Here is a 12,901-nt window from a genome sequence, read left to right as displayed (position 1 = left end):
CTCACTGAGCTACGTTGGCTACCTGCCAAACAATGTTTTATGGTGGCACAGTGGTTAGCACTGCTGCCTCACAGCAGCAGGGACACGGGTTTGATTCCCTGTTGGGTCTCTATCTGTGCGGAGTCTGCACATTCTCCCCGTGTCTGTGTGGGCTTCCTCTGGCTGCTCCGATTTCCTCCCACAGTCCATGCTGGTTTTCATTGGCTATGCTAAATTCTCTCTCAGTGTACCTGAACAGGCGCTGGGTGTGGTGACTAGGGGATTTTCACAGTAATTTATTGCAGTGTTAATGTAAGCCTACTTGTGACAGTAATAGATAAACTTTAAAATCCTCAACTTTTTTTTCAAATTTCTTCATGTCTTGTCTCTCCCTACCTCCATGACCTCCTCAGCCCCACAATCCTTCAAGATATCTGCACTCTTCTTATTCAGGTGACTCGGGCATTTGTAAATTTAATTGCTCCACTTTGGTGTTTGTGCCTTCAGTTGCCTCAGTCTTAAGTTCTAGAATACCTTCCATTTCCACTTCTCTACCTTGCTTTTCTCCTTTATGACACTTCTTAAAACCTTCCTCTTTAGGTCTTGACCTAAAATCTCCTTAATAGGCTTAGTGCTATTTTTAAAAACACTCTCCTGTGAAGAGCCTTGGGATGTTTTACTCTGTTAAAGGTGTTATATAAATATGTTATTTTATGTCTCATGTTTAATGAAAAGGCCCATCTTGAATGTGGAGTTTGTTGCCTTTTGGAGCATGAGGGCATTGATTAGTTGACACATTGATGAGTTAAACATGGTGGAGTACCACTTGCTTCAGTTCTTTTGCTGTGTCATAGCGATTGACTATAATGTTCTTTATTAAATGTGCTCCTTTAAAAAGGTTATTGTTTCTTCACACTGGCTCACCCTTATCAGTTAATTAGAGAATACATAACCATCAGAATTCACAAGTCTAGATCTACAAGATGGTCACTCTGGCTGCCTGCGTTCCTTCTGCGGCCTTTTTTTCTGTGGTCTTGTTTCAAGGTGCCCTAGGAAAGAGAAAGCAATACATACACTGTTTAATTGAGATCAAGAATAATATTATTTACAGTCAATCTAAGTTTTTTAAAAATGAAAATGCTGCAAGTGCTCAGCACTGTGAAAAAAGTCTTTCAGCTCAGTGAACTTGTATCAGACTGGGGAGAAAAAAAGTCCTTAAAACTTTCCTTACAAACATTGCAAAGTTAATAACCTGTCATTACTTATGAGCAAATGTAATTTCGAGCAAGTGCAGATACGTGAATAAAGGTGGAAAACACCAGCCTGACGGCAGAGATGTGTCAGAATTTGATTAGGAGAAATAATCCATTGCAGGGTTGGATGCAACATTGCACCAAGTCGCTTCTCCTGTAAGCTGCCCTCACTGCTTCCCTGAATCGCGCGTGTTTGCCCATTCTTTGATATTTTTTGCTCAAGGTTCTTTTATTTTTGGTCGAGTCCCCACACTTGTGTTATTGAATTAGCGCCCATCACCATGAGTGCTGTCTCCTCACGGTAAAGAGGGCACTTATGGGCCATGTCTCGGTGTAACTTCTTTTCGTGCCAACCAAATAAACTGAATCGAACAAACTCAGGGACAAAGCAAGAAGAGAACCGCCCGAACCAAAATAAAAGCAAAAGCGGAAAGTAAACTCAAAACATCAAACCAAAATTGCTCCGGTGCAGAGACACACGAAAGAACCCCAAACAGGTCTGCTGCTGGGGAGCGCGCGTCTGCCGCGACCACGCAGGGTGCCGCGCACGCGCACCAGCCGCGACTACGCGGGGTGCCGCGCACGCGCACCGGCCGCGACCACGCGGGGTGCCGCGCACGCGCAGTACGAGGGGGGCGCGCTCTCCTGTCCCTCGGGTGCTCACCGGCGTGTAAGCGGTCACTGCCATCGGATTAAAGAAGCTGCAGCGGACCACCCGTGCCCAACTCCTTGGAGCTACCGACTGGGGTTCACCAGCGTTTCCATATTTAAAACAACAACAACAAAAAAAACCCTACCGGGATTTTAGAGCCGGGGGGGGGGGAAGAAAGCGGGAAGGTGTCCGAGGGCTTGAGGCCTCCGAGCCGGGGACTCGCCTCTGATGTGAGGGCGAGAAGGAGGAGAAAGGAAGAAGAAGCTGGCAACAACTGGGCAGCGGCGGCGTTTCTCCTCCTCCCGCTGCTGCTGCTGGCGGCGGCGGCTGGTGCTGGCAACTTGTGGTGTGGCTGTGAAATATCAGCATGTCAAACAGTGCCATCCCCCCGCGATGGCTGCACTGTCCGAGGAGAGGACAACCGGTGGCAGGTGAGGGTGAAGGGGGGGGAGGAGGAGGAGGGAGGAGGGGGGAGAGAGAGACAGAGACCTGGGCTGTTTGTTGTCTTGGATCAGTTACATTGTACAATAATAACTGACATCAACATCTGGGGGGGAAGTCTCTAACCTGTTTACCCACTCCAGCTGAATTGAAATGACAGTGCTGTTTGTTCAGCATCCAATCATGGTAGGTAGCTGATTTCAAATACATTTAAGAGGGAAAGTTTTAATCAACATGCGTGGATGGTTCATTGCCCGCCTTCGACTTCACAAAATCCAATTCGTCCTCGTAAACAATATGTGTATATGGTTTCTCAGTTGATAAACTTATTTTGTAACTATCCAAATAGTTTGTTTAAATTAAGCCAAATTTTCACAGCAGTAAAATGCAACATTGGTCGTCTGTTTACTACAATGTGTTTATTTAAAACTTTACTATGTACCAGCCTCTGACGCCTTCTAGTGCTTCTAACTGGTGGGTTCACTTGAACTTGATTGTAGATAGTTACACTGTACATAGCTGATTTTTCTTCACTGCTATAAAACTGTAACCACGAATAATTTAAGTTTAAAGTTTATTTATTAGTCACAAGTAAGGCTGACATTAACACTACAATGAAGTTATTGTGAAATTCCCCTAGTCGCCATACTACGGCACCTGTTAGGGTCAATGCACCTAACCAGCACGTCTTTCAGATTATGGGAGGAAACCGGAGCACCCAGAGGGAACCCACGCAGACATGGGGAGAACATGCAAACTCCACACAGACTGTGACCCAAGCCTGGGAATCACTGTGAGGCAAGAGTGCCAACCACTACCACCCCCAATAATTAAAGTTTATTTATTAGTCCCAAGTATTACAAATTACAAAATATGTTTAAGAATCATATCATCTAGAGACAAGGCTCAAATATAGACAACCAATCACAACACTGTTCAGTTTCTCATCTTTAACTGTAATAAAAATCTGGATTTTAAAAAAGTCTGATTTTTAGATGTGGGAATAGATCAGCAAAGGGAGGGGTCCAATAAGTTATATTTAAAATCTTTTAAATTCAATCAGGTGGGTCTTTTCAAATTATCAAAGGAGGTGGGAGGGAATGGACAATTAAATTGTACGAACACACAAATTAGGAGCTGGCCATTTGGCTCTGTGAACCTGCTCTGCCATTTAATAAGATCGTGGCCAATCTGATTGTGGCCTCAAATCCACATTCCCACCAACTCCTGATAACTTTGGCGCTCTTGTTAGTCAAGAATCTAGCTACCACTGTCTTAACAAATATTCAATGACCCTGCCTCCATTGCACTCTGGGGAGGAAAGTTCCACAGACACAGAATCCTCAGAGAGAAAAAACATTCTCCTCATCTCTGTCTTAAATGGGAAGTGTTTTGATTTGATTTGGTTTATTGTTGTCACATGTTTTGGAATACAGTGAAAAGTATTGTTTCTTGCGCTATACAGATAAAACATTGTTCATAGAGAACGTAGGGGAGATGGAAAGGAGAGAGTGCAGAATACTGTGTTACAGTCACAGCTGGGGTGTAGAGAAAGATCAGCTTAATATATGGTAGGTCCATCCAAAAGTCTGATGGCAGCAGGGAAGAAGCTGTTCTTAGAGTCATAGAGGTTTACAGCATGGAAACAGGCCCTTCGTCCCAACTTATCCATACGGCCCGTTTTTACCATTAAGCTAGTTCCAATTGCCCACGTTTGGCACACTTGCCTCTATTCCAATCTCACCCATGTAACTGTCTAAATGCTTTTTAAAAGAGAAAATTGTACCTGCCTCTACTACCTCTAGCAGCTAGTTCCAGACATTCACCACCCTCTGTGCGAAAAAATTGCCCCTCTGGACTCTTTTGTATCTCACCTTAAACCTATGCCCTCTAGTTTTAGACTTCCCTACCTTCGGGAATATGCCCCTCGTTATTTTATGGACCTCTATAAGACCATACCTAAGCCTCCTACGCTGGGGAAAAAAGTCCCACTCTATCCAGCCTCTCCCTATAACTCAAACCATCAAGTCCGGGGAGCATCCTAGTAAATCTGTTCTGCATACTTTCTGGTTTAATCATATCTTTTCCATACTAGGGTGACAAGAACCGTACACAGTATTCCAAGTGTGGAGGTCTATAAAATAATAAGGGGCATAGATAAGGTAGATAGTCAACATATTTTCCCATAGGTATGCCTCCAGTGGAAAAAAAACCCTCTACAACCACCCTCTGTCTTCTGTCATCAAGATAATTTTGTATCTAATTGGCTACCTCACCCAGTATCCCGTGAGATTTAACCTTGTGCAATAACCTACCATGTGATACCTTGTCAAAGGCTTTGTTAAAGTCCAGGTAGACAATTTTGACTGCACTGCCCTCATCTACCTTCTTGGTTATCCCTTCAAAAAACTCAATCAAATTGATGAGTCAGAAACTAGAGGGTTGTTTTTCAAACTGGAGGCCTGTGACCAGCGGTGTGCCTCAGGGATCAGTGCTGGGTCCAGTGTTATTTGTCATTTATATTAATGATTTGGATGAGAATATAGGAGGCATTGTTAGTAAGTTTGCAGATGACACCAAGATTGGTGGCATAGTGGACAGTGAAGATGTTTATCTCTGATTGAAACGGGATCTTGATCAATTGGGCCAGTGGACTGACGAATGGCAGATGGAGTTTAATTTAGACAAATGCGAGGTGATGCATTTTGGTAGACTGAACTTGGGAGGACTTACTCAGTTAATGGTAGGGCATTGGAGAGAGTTCAGAACAAAGAGATCTAGGGGTACATGTTCATAGCTTCTTGAAAGTGGAGTCACAGGTGGACAGAGTGGTGAAGAAGGCATTCGGCATGCTTGGTTTCATCGGTCAGAACATTGAATACAGGAGTTGGGATGTCTTGTTAAAGTTGTACAGGACCTTGGTACGGCCACACTTAGAATACTGTGTGCAGTTCTGGTCACCCTATTATAGAAAGGATATTATTAAACTAGAAAGAGTGCAGAAAAGATTTACTAGGATGCGACCGGGACTTGATGGTTTGAGTTATAAGGAGAGACTGGATAGACTGGGACTTTTTTCTCTGGAGCGTAAGGGGTGATCTTATAGAGGTCTATAAAATAATGAGGGGCACAGATCAGCTAGATAGTCAATATCTTTTCCCAAAAGTAGGGGAGTCTAAAACTAGAGGACATAGATTTAAGGTGAGAGGGGAGAGATACAAAAGTGTCCCGAGGGGCAATTTGTTCACACAGAGGTTGGTGAGTGTCTGGAACAAGCTGCAAGAGGTAGTAGTAGAGGCGGGTACAATGTTGTCTTTTAAAAAGCATTTAGATAGTTACATGGATAAGATGGGTATAGAGGGATATGGGCCAAATGTGGGCAATTGGGATTTGCTTAGGGGTTTAAAAAAAAGGTGGCATGGACAAGTTAGGCCGAAGGGCCTGTTTCCATGCTGTAAACCTCTATGACTCTGTGACATAATTTTCCACTCTCAAAGCCATGCTGAGTGTCCCTAATCAGTCCTTGCCTTTCTAAATGTCTGTAGATCTGTAGATCCTGTTTCTACCCACTACAGACGTTAGGCTTACTGGCCTGTAGTTCCCAGACATTTCCCTACAGCCCTTCTTAAACAAAGAACATAAGAAACATAAGAAATAGGAGCAGGAGTAGGCCATCTGGCCCTTTGAGCCTGCCCCGCCATTCAACGAGATCATGGCTGATCTGAAGCGAATCAGTTCCACTTACCCGCCTGCTCCCCATAACCCCTAATTCCCTTATCGATCAGAAAACTATCTACCCGTGATTTAAACATATTCAACGAGGAAGCCTCCACCACTTCAGTGAGCAGAGAATTCCAGAGATTCACTACCCTCTGAGAGAAGAAGTTCCCCCTCAACTCTGTTCTGAACCGGCCCCCCCTTATTTTGAGGCTGTGCCCTCTAGTTCTGGTTTCCCTTCTAAGTGGAAAGAATCTCTCCACCTCTACCCTATCCAGCCCCTTCATTATCTTATATGTCTCTATAAGATCACCCCTCATCCTTCTAAACTTCAACGAGTACAGACCCAATCTGACCCAACATTTGCCACCCTCCAATCTTCAGGCATCTCACCTGTGGCTGTCAATGATTCAAATAGTTCTGCAATTTCCTCCCTAGCCTCCCACAATGTCCTGGGAAACACTTCATCAGGTGTCGGGGATTTATCTACCTTGGTGCGCTTTTAGACTTCCAGCACCACCTCCTCCGTAGTACACTCCTCAAGACATTACTATTTATTTCCCCAAGTTCCCTAACATCCATGCCTTTCTCAACAGTAAATACTGATGAGAAATATTCATTTAGGATCTCATCCATCCATTGTGTCTCCGCACATAGATGACCTTGTTGATCCTTAAGAGGCCCTATTCTCTCCCTGGTTACTCTTTTGAGTCGGTTGGTACGTGACTTCAGACTTTTGTATCTTTTTCCAGATGGAAGAATGTTGAAGAAAGTATGTCCGGGGTGCACGAGGTCCTTGATTGTGCTGGCTGCTTTTCCGAGGCAGTGGGAAGAGTAGATAGAGTCAATGGATGGGAGGCTGGTTTGCGTGATGGACTGGGCTACATTTTCAGCACTGTATAGTTTCTTGCTGTCTTGTTCAGAGCAGGAGCCATACCAAGCTGTGATACAACCAGAAAGAATGCTTTCTATGGTGCATCTATAAAAATTAGTGAGAGTCATAGTGGACATCCAAATTTACTGAGCCGCCTGAGAATGTAGAGGCATTGGTGGCCTTTCTTAACTATAGCTTCAGCCTCTTTTTAAACTGCGCCCCCTAGTTCTAGTCTCTCCCATAAGGGGGAACATCTTTTCAGCATCCAATCTGTCAATCCCCCCTCAGGATCTTGTATGTTTCAATAAGATCACTTCTCATTCTTCTGAACTCCAAGTGATACAGGCCCAGCCTGATTAGCTCTTCCTCACAGGATTAATCTGTTCATTCTAGTTATTTGAACCTTCTCTGAACTGCTTCTAACTCATTTATATTCTTTCTTAAATAAGCAAACCAAAACTGTACAGAGTATTGCAGAAGTATTCTCACCAATGCCCTGTACAATTGTGGCAAAACATCCTTATATCTATATTCCATTCCCCTTGCAAAAAATGACAACTTAATTTGCCTTCCTAATCACATTCTGTACCTGCATACTTTTTTTTGTGATTGGTATACCAGGACACCCAGATTCCTCTGTACCTCAGAATTCTGCAACCCTTCTCCATTTAAATATTAAAACTGTTAGTTTAATAAAATTATTATGTTAATAACAATCTTAGATTCAACATCACTTATGCTGTGTTTATTATGGTCTGAAGTTGTTGAACACACTGTTTAATTCAAAAGGTTGTAAGGTGCCTAATTGGAAGATGATGTGTTCCTCCAGTTTGCATTGGACATAACTGGAGCATTGCAGCAAGCTGACAGAAGTGTGAGGGTAAAGACAAGGTGATGAATTGAAATGGCAGGCGACTGGGGGTTAGGCTTGTGCTTGTGCACTGAATAGAGGTGTTCTGCAAAGCAATCACCAGTTTGCGTTTGATTTCCGTGATGTAGAGGATACCACATCGTGAGCAGCAAATATAATAGATTTAAGTTGAAAGAAGTAAATTCATATTTGTTCACCAAAGCTAGTTTATGTGCTGGAAATATGGTGAATATCAAAGAACAAAGAACAGTACAGCACAGGAAACAGGCCCTTCGGCCCTCCAAGCCTGTGCCGCTCATTGGTCCAACTAGACCATTCGTTTGTATCCCTCCATTCCCAGACTGCTCATGTGACTATCCAGGTAAGTCTTAAACAATGCCAGCGTGTCTGCCTCCACCACCCTACTTGGCAGCGCATTCCAGGCCCCCACCACTCTCTGTGTAAAAAAAACGTCCCTCTGATATCTGAGTTATACCTCGCCCCTCTCACCTTGAGCCCGTGACCCCTCGTGATCGTCACCTTCGACCTGGGAAAAAGTTTCCCACTGTTCACCCTATTTATACCCATCATAATTTTGTACACCTCTATTAGGTCTCCCCTCATTCTCCGTCTTTCCAGGGAGAACAAGCCCAGTTTACCCAATCTTTCCTCATAGCTAAGACCCTCCATACCAGGCAACATCCTGGTAAAATCATTGTACACTAAGCTATTTATGGTGACTGCATCATTTTGGAGAGCAAAAATGGTGGTGGCTGTACTCATTTTTTCAAAGCCACCTGTCTGCATTAATCCCTTTCCCTTCCATTCATATTTCCAGCAAGTGAGGTGCCTATGGCCTTATTTATCACCAAAAGTGATAACTCAGCTGCCACTGTTGCTCCCTCTTGGGCAGCAATCCAAACCCACTGGCAGTGGTTTCTCTCCTCTCATGCCTTCTCTGAGCTCTTCCTATCCACAAGATGTACCTGCTGCGCCTTTGACCACAATACTGCTGACCACCCAATTTCTCTTCCTTACTGCTCTTGTAAATGATTGTCTCTGGTCAGGCACTGTTTTGTGCTTTTTAATACCCTTTCAAAATCCCATTCCTTATAAAAAGATCATCTTAATCCCTCTGCTCTTGAAGAGGACTGTCCTTTATATTCCTTTTCTGTCCAAAGTCCTTGAGCATGGAGTCTGTAATATAAGGGTCTGGCACTAATAAGGTTCACTTAGGACTGAGTATATTACCGATGATATAGTGATGAAAGAGAATACATGACCTGCACCTAGGGGACAGTCTGATTTTGGACAGAGCTGTGTGCTCAAGCAAACATGGAGACAGTTCCAGCTTGAACCCATTACAGTTTATATGTATATAGTTCTTGTAGTTAAGAAATACATTCCGTTAACCTACTTAAGACTACCAAGATTTCATTAAGACCTACTGAACTGTATCCAGCACCCCACAACAAAGTCACTTCCTAAATTTGTGCCCTTTTTCCCAGTTTGAATCTCTCCATTCAGCCTCTAATCAAAGCGACAGTTGCCATCCTTCGTGACTAGACACATTTTCTCTCCATGTCTTCCGTGATTTCTCTGCAGCTTTTGATATCAGTGGTCACGCTATCCTCCCGTACCCCTCACCTATTGTCGAACTCAATGGGACTTCCCTTGCTTGATGTTACGGTTACCTGATTAATTGGCTGGAATTTTACCTCGTGGACGAGGCTCGCATATGGAATTCTCCGTTGGCCTCGGGCGGGATTTTATGAGCCTTGCCCGAGTAAGGTTGTAAAATAGCGGTAATTATATCCAACAATGATCCCTTTTTAATAGTGTTTCCTTCAGATCTACCTTCTTTTCCTCACCGTTGCCCCATGGTCCCTTAGCCATAGTTTTAGGCTAAGGGGTGGCAGATTTAAAACAGAAATGAGGAGGAATTACTTCACTCCAAGGATTGTGAACCTGTGGAATTCTCTACCCCGGTGTTCCAGATGCTGGAGCACTAAACAAATTTAAGGAGGAGATAGTTGAAGGGTTATGGGGAGTGGTCAGGAAGATGGAGATGAGGCCAAGATGAGATCGGCCATGGTTGTATTGAATGGTGGAGCAGTTATATTAGTAGTTATATTCTTATTGGTGATGCCATCTGGCGACATGGTGAATTGGTGCAACGTATTGCATTCAGTGACCACAGCACATCAATAATGGAGAGGACCTATATTGAGCATGAATGCCTCTCTGATCAATTGAGTCCTGGATTGTGATGAGCTGCACCCATCCAGGCAAGTGATGGGGGTTTCATCATAGAGATAGTTTTACTGAGCTGGTGGAGTCTTTGAGGAATCAGGCATTGAACCATTCATCACAGAATGCCATGCTTCTAAGCTGCTTTGGTAGTCATGGCATTCATGAGGCTGACCTTGTTGCGTACATGGTCAGTCGTGGCATTTTAAGGCTTACCAACCGTGTTATGCTAAAAATTAAGGTCATGGCTGGCAGTGCTATTCAGAAAAGTTTCTTAATATGAAAACTGCTCTAAAATGGAGAGCACTTTCCAAGAAAGTGTTTGAACAGAGGATTACGGATTTAGGCCGTTTTATGTTGTGCATTAGATAATTGAAGTCCATTTGCAAAGCAATTTTGGGTCTTTTCAGCTTTTATTTTCAGTGGAAAAGATTAGAGGAGAATTTATCCAAAAGGTAAATTTGGGTAAATTGTTTTAAAAAAACACTTTATTTTGGATTTTTCTAAAATTCCAGAAAATTTGCAAGTGCTTTTTCTTTTAAATGTTAAATGATTATTTGCACAGTTCATAAATATTATTTTATTGTAAGGCTTATCATCAATGTCTCATTTCACCCCTAATTTAAAAACAAAATCTCAAAAGAGCCAGTGTTTGCTATTGTGGCTACAGCTCATTTCTTGCTTCGACGGTATATACTATATATGCCTGTGTAAACATGCATTATACGATACCTATTTTGAAGATTGTATAAGCATTTTACCTCTGTTTTCTGAATAACGCTTGAAATGAAATGGGACTCCATTTTGTGCAGAATCTTTTTGGTGGGAACATTCTTGGATATCTGACAGTCATAGAGGAAAGCCAGGACCCTACATTTTGGAAAAAAAAAATCTCCCGTGGCTCTTTTACAGCTTCTATCCTTTTCAATTTTTTGGGTGATGATGGTAGAAGATGAAGTGAATGTCGCAGTAAAGGGAACAATGGGCCAGATGCCCCAACGATCCTTCCAACAAACTAGCAAATGAGATACCCATGTTAATTCCAACAATTCTCTGTCTTTCTACTGACAAATCTTGTGGATTTTTGTGCATTTGGGTTCTATGGGGTGTACAGCTGTTGAGAGGATAAAAGAATTCTAGTGGTAGAACCGCTCATCATAAGTAGATCTGTATTGTAGTGGACCAACCTCTCTCCTGGTTTTCAGAGAAGAAGGAATACTTGCTGGTTTACGAACAAAATAATCAATTTTCTGCAGCTATAGCTAGTAATCAATAATGATCATTTTGAACCGGTGACATTGGTTGTGCCGAAGCCCCTAACTTATGCCTTGTAAATTCTGGACAGGTTTTGGGGAGTCAGGAGGTAGTTAATTGCTGCAGGATTCCCAGCCTCTGATTTGCTTTTGTAGCCACCATATTTGTATGGCGAATCCAGTTCAGTTTCTGGACAATGGTAACCCCCAGGATGTTGATAGTGGGGGGGATTCAGTGATGATAATGCCACTGAATGTCGAGAGGGAATGGTTAGATCCTTTCTTGTTGGAGATGGTAATTGTCTGGCTCTTCTGTGGGGAAAATGTTACTTGTCACTTGTCAGCCCAAGCTTGGGTAATGTCTAGGTCTTGTTGTATTTGGACATGGACTGCTTCAGCATCTGAGGAGTCATGCATGGTGCAGAACATTGTGCAATCATCAGCAAGCATTCCTACTTCTGACCTTATAATGGAGGGAAGGTCATTGATGAAGCAGCTGACAATGAGTGGACCAAGGACATTACCCTGAGGAAGACCTGTAGTGATGTCCTGGAAGTGAGATGATTGACCTCCAACCACCACAGCCATCTTTCTATGTGCCAGGTATGGCTCCAACCAGTGGAGAGATTTCCCCCCTGACTCCTGTTGACTCCAGTTTTGCTAGGGCTCTTTGATGCCACACTGGGTCGAATGCTGCCTTGATGTCAAGGGAAATCACTCTCACTTGACATCTAGCATTTCGCTCATTTTGTCCATGTTGGAACAAAGGCTGTAATAAGGCCAGGAGCTGAAAGGCCCTGACGGAACCTAAACTGAGAGTCAATGAGCAGCTTACTGCTAAGCAAATGCCTCTGACAGCACTGTTGATGACTCTCTGTTACTTTACTGATGATTGAGTATAGGCTGACAAGGTGGTAATTAGCTGGGCTGGACTTGTTGCATTTTGTGTACAGGACATGCCTGGGAAATTTTCCACATTGCTTGGTAGAGAAGGGTGTACTAATTGTACTGGAACAACTTGGCTAGGGATGTGGCAAGTTTTGGAGCAAAAGTCATCAATTCTAGTGCTGGAATGTTGTCAGGGTCCATAGTCCTTGAGGCCATTTGTATCAATAAAACCACATGGACATGGGAAAGAAATATTTCAAAATGGGGTGAGTGTACCTTTAAGAGATTTTTAAAAAAAATCATGATTTCTGCAGCTCACAGCTTCAGTGATGTCAATATTGCCGGCTTGACTGGAAATGTCCTTTTGTTGCTACTTAAGTGGCTTAAATGGGGTTGTTTGTGTTTACTCTGGGATTAGTTTTACGATCCTGCATTGTTAGGAGGATGGTCATGTGTTTTTGGACCTTTTTTTCAGTGAGTTTAAGGTTTCATTTTGGTGTTTGGCTGCAGTTAGAGTTGGGTTTTAGAAGGGACAGCAAGCTTTAAAAAAGTGTTTTCCCTCTCTCCCTGTTGTTTTGGAAACTCTGCTGCTTATCTGAAAGAAAGGTCTTACTTTCCTGCAGTAAAGATTCTGCATTTGGTGGCTTGACCAAGCTTGGGTATTTGATGGTCTCTTTTGGTGGTCTCTCCCTTGGGGTTCTGAGAAGCTGTTTTGTCTTCAACTTGTTTTGAGTGAATCTACAG

The 12,901-nt window shown here is 43.1% G+C and overlaps 1 protein-coding gene across 1 annotated transcript in view; it reads left to right on the top strand.

The window, feature by feature from the left end:
* The first annotated feature begins 1,845 nt into the window (after nucleotides 1-1,845).
* Nucleotides 1,846-12,901, top strand: part of rngtt (RNA guanylyltransferase and 5'-phosphatase) — a 377,232-nt gene continuing 366,176 nt past the window's right edge. Inside the window, exon 1 of the mRNA XM_078212481.1 lies at nucleotides 1,846-2,315. Coding sequence (XP_078068607.1) covers nucleotides 2,252-2,315 — 64 coding nt within the window. The 5' untranslated portion in view covers nucleotides 1,846-2,251. The remainder of the gene's footprint in view (nucleotides 2,316-12,901) is intronic.

This window comes from Mustelus asterias, chromosome 5 (genome assembly GCF_964213995.1).
Source record: "Mustelus asterias chromosome 5, sMusAst1.hap1.1, whole genome shotgun sequence".
NCBI classification, from domain to species: Eukaryota; Metazoa; Chordata; class Chondrichthyes; order Carcharhiniformes; family Triakidae; genus Mustelus; species Mustelus asterias.
Note: the sequence above shows the minus strand (reverse complement) of the source record. Positions and strands in the feature narration are given on the sequence as shown.